General features: G+C 39.2%; 1 protein-coding gene across 14 annotated transcripts in view; it reads left to right on the top strand.

Moving 5' to 3' along the window:
• ppfibp2b (PPFIA binding protein 2b) overlaps positions 1 to 13,203 on the top strand; it is a 268,409-nt gene extending 255,206 nt beyond the window's left edge. For 5 of the 14 annotated variants that reach the window (XM_072592536.1, XM_072592529.1, XM_072592537.1 and 2 more), the window contains 3 exons: positions 2,009 to 2,188; positions 9,279 to 9,344; positions 12,786 to 13,202. In XM_072592536.1, the coding sequence (XP_072448637.1) occupies positions 2,009 to 2,188; positions 9,279 to 9,344; positions 12,786 to 12,863 (324 nt within the window). In that variant the 3' untranslated portion in view covers positions 12,864 to 13,202. Of the gene's footprint in view, positions 1 to 2,008; positions 2,189 to 4,536; positions 4,661 to 9,278; positions 9,345 to 12,785 lie in introns of those variants that run through there. The other 9 variants (XM_072592534.1, XM_072592542.1, XM_072592541.1 and 6 more) reach the window with 3 other exon arrangements.
• The last annotated feature ends 2,383 nt before the right edge of the window (positions 13,204 to 15,586 follow it).

The raw sequence follows: 15,586 nt of genomic DNA, 5'->3' as shown, positions 1-15,586 counted from the left end.
TGTGCTTTTCCAGCACTACTCTAATCTAGACTCTGGTTTCCAGCATCTGCAGTCCTCACTTTTGCCTCATATCATCAATATATGATTCTATTCTTTTCTCCCTTCTGTTTGTCATGCTTCCACTTCATTGCTTTTCGTCTCAACCAAACCATCCAATTGTGGGACCTAAACATATGAGCAAACAATTCTATTTTCTATAGGGCAGAAACCTTTTAAAAATCTGAAACCCTTGTATACAAACCTGGTCTCCCTCCTAAAGGAAGGATGTCGTGAAAGTTGAAAGGGTTCAGATAAGATTTACAAGGATATTGCCAGGGTTGGAAGGTTTGAGCTATAGGAAGAGGCTAAATAGGCTGGGGCTGTTTTCCCTGGAGCTTTAGAGGCAGAGGGTGACCTTTATAGAGGTTTATAAAATCATGAGGAGCATGGCTAGGGTAAGTAGACCAGGTCTCTTACCTGGGGTTGGGAGTCCAGAAGTGGAGGGCAGAGGTTTAGGATAGGAGGGAAAAAATTGATAAGGGTTGCTTTTTCATGCAGAGGGTGATGCATGTACAGAATGAGGAAGTGGTGGAGGTTGGTACAATTACAACATTTAAAATGCATCTGGATGAGTATACGAATAGGAAGAGTTTGGAGGGATATGGGCCAAGTGCTGGCAAATGGGACTAGATTAGTTTAAGATATCAGCATGAACAATTTGGACTGAAGGGTCTGTTTCTGTGCTATACATCTCTGTCTTTAATTGGCATAGACTCTGTATGCTTTTTAAAACCAATTGAACCAACCAACCCGAAGGATACGTAGTAATGGTATAAAGATCTCTGGCTAGAGATCTCGTCGATTTGGTTGGGGTCAAAGTGCAAGGTAGCTGGATTTATCAGATGTTGTCTCTTTGTCTGGTTTCACTCATATGCCTCTGAGTGACAGGCATAACAGAAAATAGAGGGAAATTGAATTGTTACTTACAGATTCAGAAGTCCATTATTTACTGAAATTTGTATTGCAGTATTTATAAACTCTAAGTCCCAATGTACTTTGTATTTCATTAATACTTTATCAGATGCAGTCTGTGTTGGAATGAAAGTGTGGCAGCCAGTTTACAAAGTAAGCTTCCACAAATTGAAATGTAATGATGAGCTGATAATTTGTGTTGGTGTTGGTTTTGGTGGTTGACGGATAGATATTAGTCCCACACTATGGAGAGAACTGGTTTTTGATCTTGTTCTGGAATCTTTTAGGTCTATTGGAGACAACTTGGCATCTTGTTGGGAAGAATCAGACCTCTGTGCACCGCTTTGCAGGGTTCTAATGGGGTACCAACCTAGATTAAATGCTCAAGTATCTGAAGTCAAACTTAAAGCCACAGTCTGTGGAATGAGGGAATGCTACCCAGTTTAATGATAGTTGATATCTGATTTATTATTAACTGTAGATTTATCTCTCGTGCTCTCTCTCGCTCTCTCTGGAAGTCAAAAACTAGAAGGCATAGCTCTCGGGTGAGAGGGGAAAGATTTAAAAGGCACCTAAGGGGCAACCTTTTCACACAGAGGGTGTTGCATGTATGGAATGAGCTGTCAGAGGAAGTGGAGGAGGCTGGTGCAATTACAACATATAAGAACCATGATGTGGCGGTGCTGGTGTTGGATAGGGTTGGACAAAGTTAAAAACCACACAGCATTGGGTTATAGTCCAATAGATTTATTTAGAAGCAGTAGCTTTTGGAGTGCTGCTCCTTCATCAGGAAGCTACCTGATGATGGAGCAGTGCTCTGAAAGTTAGTGCTTCTAACTAAACCTGTTAGACTATAATCTGGTGTTTTGTGATTTTTAACATTTTAAAGACATCTGGATGGGTATATGAATAGGAAGAGTTTAGAGGGATATGGGCCAAATGCTGGCAAATGGGACTAGATTTATTTAGGATATCTGGTCAGCATGGGCAAGTTGGACTGAAGGATCTGTTTCCTTACTCTGTGTATCTCTGACACACTCTCTCTTTCTCATTCCAGCCAAAGAAGCTTGGTTTTTCTCATTTTGGAAATCTCAGGAAGAAGAAGCTTGATGAGTCAAGTGATTACCTTTGTCCTCCAGGCACAGTTCATCCAGCAACTAATGGTTCCCAGAGGAACTGTACAGGATACAAGGCAAAGAAGATTGTGGCAGACAGGGAATTGAACAGACTGGAGCAGGTGGGGAATCTGAAGTGTTAATGTGCCTCAGCAGGAGATCCTAGGAAGCCAAGATTTTAAAAAAGATAACGTTTGATAACCTCAAGACAGTGAAGCATTGGGCATGACATCACTTGCTAACGTACTAACACAACTCTGGAGGAATCATCCAGAAGACTCCAGCCAAAGTAACGATTTAACCATCCAAGCAACAGTATGCTTACGGATTAATAACATGATGTCTTACTATAACCCACCATTTTCACAGTAACTCTTTAAATGAAGAGAATTGTGTGTTTCACTAAAACCATTCTACTTGTACAGAATCAATGGAAATATATATTTTGGCATGAAAAGTCATATTGATATATTTCATGTTATTCTAGAGGCTTAAATTCTGTATAAAGTGTTTTAAAATTTATGCGCAATGTATGTATTTTATATTTATAATTTTGAGAGGAAATTATGTTACATGATCACCTAGTACTTGACACTAAATGATGTCTGATGAGATGGGGCCCATTCTGTGCCTTAGTTATCAGGGATTTCCTCAGTCCCACTTTGCCAATGTAGCTTTGACAGCATTGCAGGTGAAGAAGTGTTAGTTCCAAGGTAATTCCTGGGAATGTTGAGTCCAGTGTCCAAAGACAATCTATCGAGGTTGACCTCCCAAGTGGAGATCTGATGGAATGACCCCATAAACAGGCATCTAGCAGTCGAGCAGTAGAATAATCTGTGATATGTTAGAATGAATAGACCAGAAATCTACGCACAACAAGCCTGTGGAATTCTAATGAGTACAAGAGAACAACATCTGTAAATACAGCCATTCCCCAGACCACAGACAAAGGAACTGTCAGCATTTCCCTTTTGAGTGCCAAGTGATTTTATAGTATTTGCCTATTATATCCTCTTGATGCAAGACATTTCTCATTTTCTTAGCCTGCCTTAATGTTAAAATTTGCTATTGAATCTTGCAGTTTTACAGTGAACCTAGGCATAGAAACAGTTAGATATTTAAAGGGAGGGACACTTGTGCTTGTTAACAGATGTGGTTTAACTTGTTCACAAGTCAATGTAATCTCTGTCGCCCTGACAAAATTGTCACTTTATTGCTTCCCCCCCTTTTCTCGCACATTCTGCTACTTGCGAATGTAGTGCTCCAAGCTCTGGAGCGATCAAAGTTAATGTGGGAAAGCCACACTAAATTCGAGCTATTCCCATCAGACAGTCCAGTGATGCAATGTGCTGTTAGAATCATACAATGCAGGAGAGACCCTTCAGCCTATCCAGTTCTATCTGGTTTTTATTTTAAAATTACACTTTTATTCCTGACGCACGATATTCATCCAGAACTGTCATGGGGTATTTTCAGTCCGGCTGCAAAGTTTGCAACAAAGTCATGATGTAAATCACAAACATTTTGGCTCCAGAGTATTGTGTCTGAGGTTTTACAGGAACACATGTTGTACCATGCAAGTGTCATTTGCCAAAAAATAGATCCACCTATAAACAGTAAGAATGGTAAATGCCATGGTTTATTTGTTTGTAGGTTTTTTGCCAACTTTGAGTTATATTGGAGTCAATGTAACATTCTATCTCTGAAACATCAGGGTAGCATCAAGACCAGAATAACCCCCTCGATCCATGACTCTGTACGGTGTAATTATGATCTTTGTTGTTTTGCAAAGAAGTGTTGGAGATTAGTAAGTCCCAAATATTGGGTGTAAAACAGTGAGGCAGGATGCAAACATATTAAAATGCCTGTAGGTTAATGAAGGTTTAAATAAATCCATTGAACTAGCTTTTTAAATCCTCTCAAATCAGAAGGCCTAAATTGTTGCCTTTGTACCCAAACATTGCAATACAACCCTTGAGGATGAGGTAACCTCATTTAACTTATTTGTATTTAAGGGGCCTTAAGGTTTAGGAAGGGGTCTGCAGATAATTACAAAAATATCAGAAACTTGAGATATATGTAAATGAAGGTAAATATGATTTAATGTTGATTATTTGAACTCCATAGGTCCCTACTCTCCCACACCGTCCAGCCCAGAAAGGTTAAAAGCAAAACTTAACCTTTTATAAAATGAGTTTAATGTACAAGTCGAGAACAATTTAAAGCCTATCCAAATTTTTAAAGAATGGTTATTTCCCTAATTGAACATGTTTATTAAAAATTATTGTCCTGTTTATACCCTTTTGTCAATGGCATTGATAATAGTTTCTTGAGTCTTTTTAAAAACTCACATGGATAATCCCTGATCTTAAGGACTATATAAAATGTTCTGATTTTGTTTTTACAAAATTGCAAATAAAGGGATTCTTCTTGATAAAGTTCTCCTTGTTTCATTTTATAATCTGGACAGGAGCAAGAAGGGTGTTTGGAAATATGAGGTCATCTCAGTAAGTGCATGGAATAGAAGATTATGCGGATAAGAGTGAGATAAAGAGAAATGAAGGAATTTCATGAGAAGTATAACACTGGTATATCCCAAGAGACCCGGGTTCAATTCCCGCCTCAGGCGACTGACTGTGTGGAGTTTGCACATTCTCCCCGTGTCTGCGTGGGTTTCCTCCCACAGTCCAAAGATGAGCAGGTGAGGTGAATTGGCAATGCTAAATTGCCCATAGTGTTAGATGGAGGGGTAAATATAGGTGTATGGGTGGGTTGCGCTTCAGGTTGATATGGACTTGTTGGGCTGAAAGGCCTGTTTCCACACTGTAAGTAATCTTAAAATAAAAGAAGCCAAATGACCTAATTCTGTGTGATTAACTCATCGTCAACTTTGGCTGCATCACAAATCCACCAGTTTTCTTGCTGACTTAAAGTCTTGATGTGAATTGTTTTCACAGAATTTGTTGACATTTGATAGGGTGAAAAGAGTTCCTTTGTGGACAGACACCACGATGAGTGCTGTTTTTCCTTCAAGTTGGGTTGACAGGCCTGTTTCCACACAGTATTCTATAAAAATACTTTTTCAAAAAGTAGTTGCTCTGAGTTTCTCTCCACTATGTTAACTTGTAGACATTGTTGGCCGGACCAGCATTTATTGCCCATTCCCGAGTGCCCTTGAGAAGGTGGTTGTGAGCTGTCACTTTGAACCGCTGCAGTCCCTGTGCTGTAAGTTGACCCACAATGTATTTAGAGATGGAATGCCAAGATTTAGACTCTGCTACAGTGAAGGAATGGCGATACATTTCCAAGTCAGGACAGTACTTGGCTTGGTAGGAGAGCTTGCAGGTGGTGGTGCTCCCTTATACCTTCTGTCCTTACCCTTCTCTAGATGGAAATGGTCATGGGTGTGGAAGGTACTGCCTAACAATCAGGAGCTCAGTGACCCTGGCAGAGTGTAACTGAGCAGGTGGTTGTTGCTGAGCAAATGCTGCTTGATAGCACTGTTGATGACACCTTCCATCACTTTGATGATCGAGTAGACTGATGCGGCTATAATTAGCTGGGTTGGATTTAGTGCACAGGACATACCTGAGCAGTTTCCACATTGTTGGGTAGATGTCAGTGTTGCAACTGTACTGGGACAGCTTGACTTAAGGCCGTGGAAAGTTATGGAGCACAGGTTTTCAGTACTACTGCTGGACTGTTGTCAGGACCCATAATCTTTGCAGCATCCAGCATTTCCAACCAATTCATGATATCACATGGAGTGAATTGAATTGTTTGTAGTCTGGCATCTGTTGATACCCTGACATGATGGTAATAGTTGAGCGAGAGTTATGCCAGTCCATGAGGTTGCAGATTGTGTTGGAGTACAATACTGTTGACCGCCCACAGCACCTTTTATGGATGTCCATCTTGAGTTGATGTATCTGTTTTTTTTTAAACTGGCTTGAGAGATTTGGCTCAAGTGGATTGAGTATTCTGCAGAACTATAAAAGTTTAAAATACAGATAACCTATTGTCAGGTTTTTACAAGAACTAGGAGATGTTGGTTGTGGCTCTGATGGCTAGATGACTAGTTTGTGATGCAGACCTGATGGCAACAGCATGAGTTTAATTCCCACACCAGTTGAAGTGACTATGAAGGACTCTCCTCAATCTGTCCCTTTACCTGAGGCACTCTGATCCTCAGGTTAAAACACCACCAAGTCATCTGTAATGTGAGAGCAGCCCTATGGTCTGGTATGACTATGATGGCTTGACAAGAACTAAGGAGTTTGGTTAGTTCACTTGGCTGGATTGCTGCTGGAATAATGCAAAATTTAGCTCACTGCCACTCTTTGTGCAGCCATGAAGGTGGCCCAATTGATTTTGGAGATCATGGTGAATTGTCAAAAACTTACTCTGACGAATTGCTCAAGGTAATAAGTGAAATATTCGAGTGATCAGACAGACATTTTCTTTAATCCAAAGTAGACAAAGTTTTGGAATATGTTGCAAGTTAGTAGGTAGGACTTAGAGACAATTCCATCCTCCCTGGATGAGGACATGAGAAAGTGAAGATGGTAGGATAGATAGGATTATGAGGATAGGTGAGGTTTTGGGATATAATGGTAAGGTGAGGAAAATAGTGGATAGGTAGGGTTGATTGATGTAGTTTAAGGATGGTTAGTTGGAGTGGATGGCTTTGGCAATTTATTTGTATTGAGAAATGTAGCTTGGAGGAGGAAAGGGATGCTTTGATTTTGTTGAAACCAAGGAATGTGGTAGGTAGACATGTATGAGTGATGTGATAAGTTGCATGTACTGTGATATAACAAAACCATTTTGTGAATGTAATATTTATTTTAAATTCCAATGGACTCTCTTCATTCAGTTTGCTATCATTAATTTTCTGAAAATGTTTGCTGATAATAAAAGTTGGGTGTTAATCAGATGCTAAGATAGGAATATTCAAATCTTGTTGGTTAACAGTTGCTTGAGATTCAGGCAGTTTAGTGGATTTGCCTTTTGTCTTGGGGCCTTTCGTTACTGAAGACATTAAGGATTTAGAAGTCATTGGTATTTTTTTCATATTTAAAAGTTGGCATTATCTAAGAAACCATAGTGAAGAATCCAGAAGTGAGGCTATATTTTTCTTTTGGAATGTGGAATCTTCCACAGCTGTCCTGCACTTGGTGCTGTGAAGTTAATTTTCTTTTTACATGGAACAAGTAGTTTAATATACTTGTGTTACGATATGGGGGTGAACCTCTCTGTTAATCAAACCAAACACCCAGAAATGCTCACCTCACCTTCGTAATCTGTTAAACTGAGTGACAGAACTCCAAAATTCCACTACTTAAAGAAACTATCAATTTATTCTGAACTCTAAAAGTGAGCATTAAACAACAACTATTCACAACTCAAAGCCCCCCCCCTTTCTCTTAACTGCTTATTACCTGCCTCCATGTTTAACAATATGCTGTTCCAATAAACACTTATTAAAATTACATCAGCTTAATTTCAAAACCATACAGCAGCTATCCTCTGTGGTGTCTGTTGTCTTCCAGCTGAAGATCTTCCTTGGTCATCACAGTAAAAGGAAAGGTGAAGATATTTCATATGAAAGGGTACCTTTGATAGTGTGTTCCAATCTTTCGGGTTCTCTCTCTTGATGACAGTTACTCTAACTTTCAAAATGCCCACTTTTTTATAGCCCCAACATCAGATCGTGTCATTTTTTTGCCAACTTGGAACCAACAAATTCAAACTCAATTGGATTTTATCATCCTGGGGCATAATTTAAACTGGCTAAATTTGAATTGTTGTCAAACATCAGCCTGTTCAGGTATCTATTTCACAGCCAAATGTTACATATTTTCAATTTGACAGGTGCTTGTAAACTCTGTGCAAAATAGTATTCACTCTCTCTTCAAGGTACAGTATCACGTCTTTAACTTCATAGCACTTGGTAATGAGCCTATTATCTTGAATCTCTTTTTTTTTTCTACATTTTCATCGATCTGTTGTCCCAACAGAATCCTTATTGCCAAGACTAGCATCAGAATAATTATATTTTCCACAAAATGCTGTTTATATTTGAAGTCTTACGTTACAAGACAAACACATTGGACAAATCACTTGGTACACTTCACACCATTCTGTTAAGTTTAATTTAACAATGCAAGAACTAAAGCTAGAGTAGACTTGCTCCTGGGACTTGCACCAATCAAATTGTTTATTGACCTAACTAAGTTACATCTTCCTGCACCATCCCCATATCCCTCCATCACCTGAGAGCCCAAAAGTTTGTAACGCTTTTAAGAGGAACAGGTCACTTAGGACCTATGGTTCATCTCTGAAGTTTTGAAGTTAACAGTTGGTTAACTCAATAAATATAAAGGAATTTAAATTATGGGAATAGAGTCCACAATCCTAAATAAGTACAACTAATTGAGTGGTAATTAGCAAGACAAATAGAATTTTAATCAAAAGCATGTGCTATAAGTAAGAAGATGTTCATAGAATTGTGCTGCACAGAAGGAAGCTGATAATAAACAGTCCATTGTTTCTGTGGTGGCTCTTTGAACAAGTAATTCAATTAGTTCCTCTCTCTTTCGCCCATGACTGCAAACTTTCCTCCCCTTCAAGTCTTTATCCAATTCCCTCGTGAATATATTTATTTCAGGACCCTTTCAAGTGGAATATTCCAGATTATGATAACACATAGTGCATAAGAATACCTTCATCTACTGTCTTAGCTCTTTTACTAATTACCTTAAATCTTTGACTTTGGTTGTCAATCTTCCATCAGTAAAGATTTACACAATTGGATTCTGAATATCTCCATTAAATCTCCCCTTAGCATTCTCAGGGAATGAAATGGCACGCAGCTAAATAGTTATTGTATCCCTTAGGAAACAGTTGATGCTTCACTGAGGGTGCACTTGGGATTATGGCATGTACATTTAATGACATTCCCTAGCAATCATTATAATTGTAGCCGTGAGCTATGCAAATAGGATTTTTTTCTCATCGACGTACAGATTTCACTTCTTGGGAAAGCAAGCCTGACTTGATTCTACAATCAACATAAGTTGTCTCAATCTATTCCCACAGCAAGTCATGAACCTGTTACCAAAATAGCATCAGGTCCAGGAGAAACAATTCAGAAATCAGATCAGGGTTTTCTGTTGTGACTCAGCTTTGATATGAAATCTGGTTTTACAGATGGAAGATTCTGAAAGGGCAGTTCAACAGATAGGAGCATTCTCTGAAGGCATTAACAACCTCACAGTGAGTACAGCACATGACTTAAAATAAATTTTTGGAGTTTGAAGGTGCCCGTAATCCTTCAGTCTGTGTGCAGTGCTTTAACAAGCTTAAAAGCATCATTCTAATGTCGATTTTGCGATGTGGAAGCTAAACTCTTTCTAACACAATGCTTCTGACAACTTCATGATTATATGGATTTTTAACAAGGTGACATTTCAACACGTCAGAACTTATAGTATCATGGATTCACTATGATTTAAATGAAAATTTGTCCAGTGACCTTCCCAATTCAAATGAGTATAAATACTGGAGAAGATGGTTCAAGCTTGCTCATCAATTTACTAAGATCATAATTAACTCCAGAGATCAATTCCACCTTTGTGCATTATTCTTGATTGTCAATTGAAAATGTCTTTGACAGTATGACCAGTGGCGCTTACATAGGATTACCCACCTCACTAATGCTTATTTTAGATTCTGCCAAGATCACTGATCCCATTACAATGTTGTTCTATGTGAACAAAGGAGCTGAACTTGAGCAGAGTGACTGCTCAACATCAGGGCAGTATTTGAGCATGTGTCGCATCAGCAGCCCTAGCTAAAGGTTGGAGCTAATGGGAATTGAGGTGTCATACCTGGCATGAGGGAAAATGGCTCTAGTTATTGGAGAAAGTGAGGACTGCAGATGCTGGAGATCAGAGCTGAAAAATGTGTTGCTGGAAAAGTGCAGCAGGTCAGGCAGCATCCAAGGAGCAGGAGAATCGATGTTTAGGGCATATGCCCAAAACGTCAATGCTCCTGCTCTATGGATGCTGCCTGACCTGCTGCGCTTTTCCAGCAACACCTTTTTCAGCTCTGGTTATTGGAGGTAAATTATGTCAGTCTTTGGACATCTGTGTGAGTCCCTCAGGATAGCATCCTAGGTCCAGGCATCTTCAGCTGCTTCTCTCTATCATTAGATCATGGGTGTTCAAAGATCTTGCAAAATATTCAGCACAATTCACAACTCCTCAGATACTGAACTAGACCATATACAAATGCAACAGGACCACTGCATTCAGCCTTGAGCTGCTAAGTGGCAAGTAGCATTCATGCAAGGACGTGGCTATCTTTGATAAAAGATGATCTAGTCATCCTACCCTTGACAATCTCTGAAACCCGACTATCAACATTCTCAAGGTTCCCATTGTGCACTGTCTCATAAATACAGTGGCTATATGAGCAGACTGGAGGCTAGGAATTCTGCGATGCAAAGCTATTCCCTGAATCCTAACTGCCATCTACAAAACAAAAGTAGAGTGTAATTGAATACTCTCTTCACCTAAATGGGTGCAGCTCCAACTGCATTCAACATTGTTTAGAATAAAACTGTGTGCTTGGTCAGCACTCCACCAACTAATTTAAAGGTTCACACCATTCACCACCAACACACTAACAGCAGTACGCACCCATACCCATGATGCACTGCAGCAAGACAGTAAGCCTCCTCTGACATGACCTTCCAAACATGTAACCACTAACACCTGAAGGGGAAAGGCAGCAGAAGCAAGGAAATATCACCACCTGCACGTTTCCCTCTAAGCTACACATGATCCAGATTTGAAATTCTGTTGCCATAAATATATCAAAATCCTGGAGTTCCCTCCCTGACAGTATTGTGGTGCATCTAGACCAAAAACGCAGCTTGCCACCACTTTCTCAAGGGAAGGATAACAAGTATTGGCCTTGTCAGCACCATCTACATCCCATGAAATACGTGGAAAAAACAGTAGCCCTTTAACCATGAATTCCTAGAGCAACCAACGTGATCAATCACAGTCTTAAATACACTCAACCGCTTAACATTCTCAAATGTGAGGCAAAGACTCCCATGCTTCTGAATGACAGTTTCTCCTTATCCCATTCTCCCTTATTCCCTGACTGTGTGACAGGAGAAACGTTATCTCGGCATCTATTCTCTCAAGCTCTTTAAGGACGTTATTCAATCCGGTCTCAATGAAAGCTCAAAATGTGTTGCTGGAAAAGCGCAGCAGGTCAGGCAGCATCCAAGGAACAGGAGAATCGACGTTTTGGGCATAAGCCCTTCTTCAGGAATTCCTGAAGAAGGGCTTATGCCTGAAACGTCGATTCTCCTGTTCCTTGGATGCTGCCTGACCTGCTGCGCTTTTCCAGCAACACATTTTCAGCTCTGATCTCCAGCATCTGCAATCCTCACTTTCTCCGGTCACAATGAAAGCCCACTTTGGCAAAATCCACATCCTTAGGCCTATTAAAACCCTTAAGTGACCAATTATTGCCCACTTAAGGCCCTTAATCCATAGAATGCACTGGGTAGTGGTAGGCAACTGAGAAGGAAGGCCATTTTCTTTTAACACATCTGATTAAAACAAAGAAAGATGGCTGCAACATTTCTCAAGATGTTGTCTAAGCAGTATGTACCTATTCTATAAAATTCAAACATTCTTATTTAACACCATCACTTTTATGCTTCAAGTCTTATGGATCCTCCAATACCGTAAAATTCCTTTCCTCAAGCTTTTCAAACACTGTCGAGGGTATGGTGCTGGAAAAGCACAGCAGGTCAGGCAGCATCTGAGGAGCAGGAGAATTGACATTTCAGGCAAAAGCCCTTCATCAGGAAGGATTCTATTCAAATACTGGACTCGTCTCCTATGTATCCTTTCACTTCAATCTACCATTGACAGCTATACCTTCAGCCACATGGGTCAATTTTCTGAAATTCTCTCCATTTCGACTCCACCTCTATCTTTCCATCTACTTTAAAGTGACCCTCTTTATCAATCCCATTTTGACAATCTGTCCTGACAGGTCCTTTGTTTCTCATGCATGGATTCTTTTTTTTAAACTTTCGTTGAAAAGGTTGCCTTTAACAGACTGTGAATAGCAATCACCTGCTGTTCACAGTGAGCATTGATAGGCTGGTGACTGGAGATATTTGGCACACTGTCAAAGCTATTGACAAGGTAACAGCAGTGGACATTCAGATCTTTTTCCAGACCCACCACCACCACCACCACCCCACCCAGGCAGTGTATTCCAAATCTTTACTTAAAATTACATCCTCCTCTGGTTCTTTTATGAATTCCCTTCAAACTATGTCCGCTGGTTAAAGAATTTTGCTGTGTTGGCAGTTAACACAATTCTAGATACCAAATCATTCAAAAGCATATCTGGTTGTTATCACATTGCTATTTCTCGGATCTTGCTGTGTGCAAATTGGCTACTACATTTCTGCATGAGCACACTTTAAAAACATTTTGTTAACTGCAAAGTGTTATAGGACACCTTAAGACTGTAAAAGGCAATATTCAGATGCTGTTTCTTTCCTTTTATTGCCTAGTTTACAAATAAGTGTGTGTTGCTAATGGTGACAAGCAGCTGGACTCCATTCACATGTTAGTTGACTTATGTTCTAACTCTGCACATTGCTCCTGCTTTCAGACCCTGCTGACGCAAGATGAATCACCAAGCTACAGTTTTGAAACACTGTTTACAAAGGAAGAGAAGCACCATTATTAACATTGAGTGCCCAAATCTTGTACCTCCTCTTTGTGAGGCCCAATACCTACAAAGGCACTGGCCTTCAGGAGATGTTGCACTAGAAATAAATTATAAGTTGTCATGTTATTTAGTTGAACTGTGTTTCTGTAATGTTTCAGTCAAATGCCTAAATTTGGTTATCAAAATATAACCTTGTCTTTTGGAGCCAAGATGCTAACTGGAACAAATTTATAACATAGCCAAAATGTCTATGTTTAAAACCTAATTTTATGTGATTATGACTTCTGGGATCTTTGACAATTTTTTGGTTACATATACATCTATCTTGTCAATGAAATGATTGTGCTTTGAGTAATTAATTATTTTTAAGTTAATTGTGTTTTATGTAAATTAATTTTCTACTCCCTTTGTCTAAATGATTTTTATATTTCAATATTCTTTGAAGGTCTTATTTCTTAGAAGCAAATTTTCCCCTTGTTTTATACAAAAGTCCAATTAAACTGGTAAAAGAGTGAAATGGTTATTGTGGTAAAGGAGTGAAATGGTTTCTCTCCAGAATAGATGAGATACCTGAGATATTGTTTAATAAATTAAAATGGAATATTAGAATAAGCCTTTCGTTTAGTGACTTTAATCCCATTTGATGGGGTCCTTGCGCATCTAATCAGGAGAGGTGGGGGAAAGTGATAAAACTATGCATAAATTTACTAATAAGTAATAGTCATCATGAATAATATTTCTGTCTGATGAAATGTAAAAGAAAATTAACTCTGATGATTCAGGTAAACACGTAGAGACCTCATCAGTTTCCTGGAGATGCACAACAAGTTACAAGCATACAATTTAGGACTATAAGTAGACCCTTGATCCTGCTCCATCATTCAATATGATCAGAGCTGATCAGATAATATCGCATTCCATTCCATTCCAGATAATCTTCCGGCCTTACGGGCATTCTTAGCAATCAAAAATTTATCTAGCTGTGCCTGTAAAAAAAAAAATTCAATGTTTCTGCATCCTCCAACTATCCAGGAAGAGGGTTCCAAAGACTTAGAATCCTCTGTGAGATAGAACAAATTTCCTTAGCTCTGTTTTGAATGGCTTTGAAACAGTGAGCCCTTAGTTTAGACTCTCCCACAAGAAGAAACATTTCTGCATCTGTCTTGTCAAGACCCCTCAGGATCTTGTATACTTCAATCAAGTTGCCTCGTACTCCCCTGAATTCCAGCAGATACAAATCTAACCTGTCCAACCTTGTCTTGTGAGATGTTAACCGTGTCTGAACTGGTCCATGTATTTGCAAGCTTCCTTCAATAAGGAGACCATTTATAGAGTCCTATCATACTGAGACAGGCCGTTCAGCCCAAACTGATCCATGCTGACCAAAATGTCCATGCATACTAACCCCATTGACCTGCATTTAGACATATCCTTCTAAGCCTTTCCTATCCATGTATTTGTCCAAATGTCTTTTAAATATTAGTAATGCTAACACCTCAACCACAACACCTCAACCACTTCCTCTAGCAGCTCATTCCATATGTGTACCATCCCTGTGTAAAAAAAAAAGTTGCCCCTCAGTCATGTACACAATGCTCTAGATGTGATCTTGTCAGTGACCTGTGTACTTTATGCATAAAACTTTATTTTTATATTCAGTTTCCTTTGCATTATATCAGTTTCCTTAATTACTTGATGTACGTGCACAGCTAATATTTGGTAATCATGAACTAGGATCCTATCCATTTCATCAAGTGGGAATATTATTTGTGAAAACTATTACTTAATAATAAATTTATGTGATCATAGGCACCCATCTCCCATCTTATCAAAGTTATGCAATTTCTCATTTAAGTAACATACCTTTTTATTCTATCATCCAAAATAGACTATTTCATTACTTCCCACAATTATGCTTCATTTGCTAGATATTTGACCTGTCTGTAACCCTTTGTGGGCTCACTGTGTTGTACTTTCCAACCTACATTTCCTCTTCAGTAAATTTAGCTACTTTACTGTTTTTTTCCTCATGGGATGAGGACAGAAAAACTAAGAGTCAACAGCATTGCTGTAGATCTGGAGTCACATGTAGGCCAGACCAAGTAAGGAGAGGAGATTTCCTTCCATAAAGGGCATTAGTGAATCAAGTGGGTTTTTCCTGACAATTAACCATGGTTTCATAGTCAACATTAGACACTTAATTTCAGATTTGCTTTGGACCCAGCTACCCAGAAAATTACTTGGGTACTGTATTAATCGTCTAGCGATAATTTCACTAGGCCATCACCTATTCCAGTTGTATGATATTTGCATACAGATCCATCAAACTAGCAAATTTCTAGTGAAGTAGGTGAACAAATGGAAGAATGCAGAGAGGAGCATTGAGGAGAAAGGCAAGTCCCTTTTTACAATCTTCTAAATAATTAGTAACTTGGGTAACTCAAAATTTACATGATAATGCATACAAATTTTTCCTTTGTACACAAAAAGGGATGTTTGGATTGAAATGCAGTCATTTATAAATGTCCCTCATAGTCTGCTGTGGTCATGTGACCTTCAATCCTGATGAAGGGTTTTTACCCAAAACATCAATTTTGCTACTCCTTGGATGCTGCCTGACCTGCTGTGCTTTTCCAGCACCACTCTAATCTAAACCCTGAGATCTTGGTCTCCACGTACACAGATCCTTGAAAGTTGCCACCCAGGTTGACAGGGTTGTTAAGAAGGCATACAGTGTTTTA

This window comes from Chiloscyllium punctatum, chromosome 22, assembly GCF_047496795.1.
Source record: "Chiloscyllium punctatum isolate Juve2018m chromosome 22, sChiPun1.3, whole genome shotgun sequence".
Lineage (NCBI taxonomy): Eukaryota > Metazoa > Chordata > Chondrichthyes > Orectolobiformes > Hemiscylliidae > Chiloscyllium > Chiloscyllium punctatum.
This window is presented reverse-complemented; position numbering and strand designations above follow the sequence as displayed.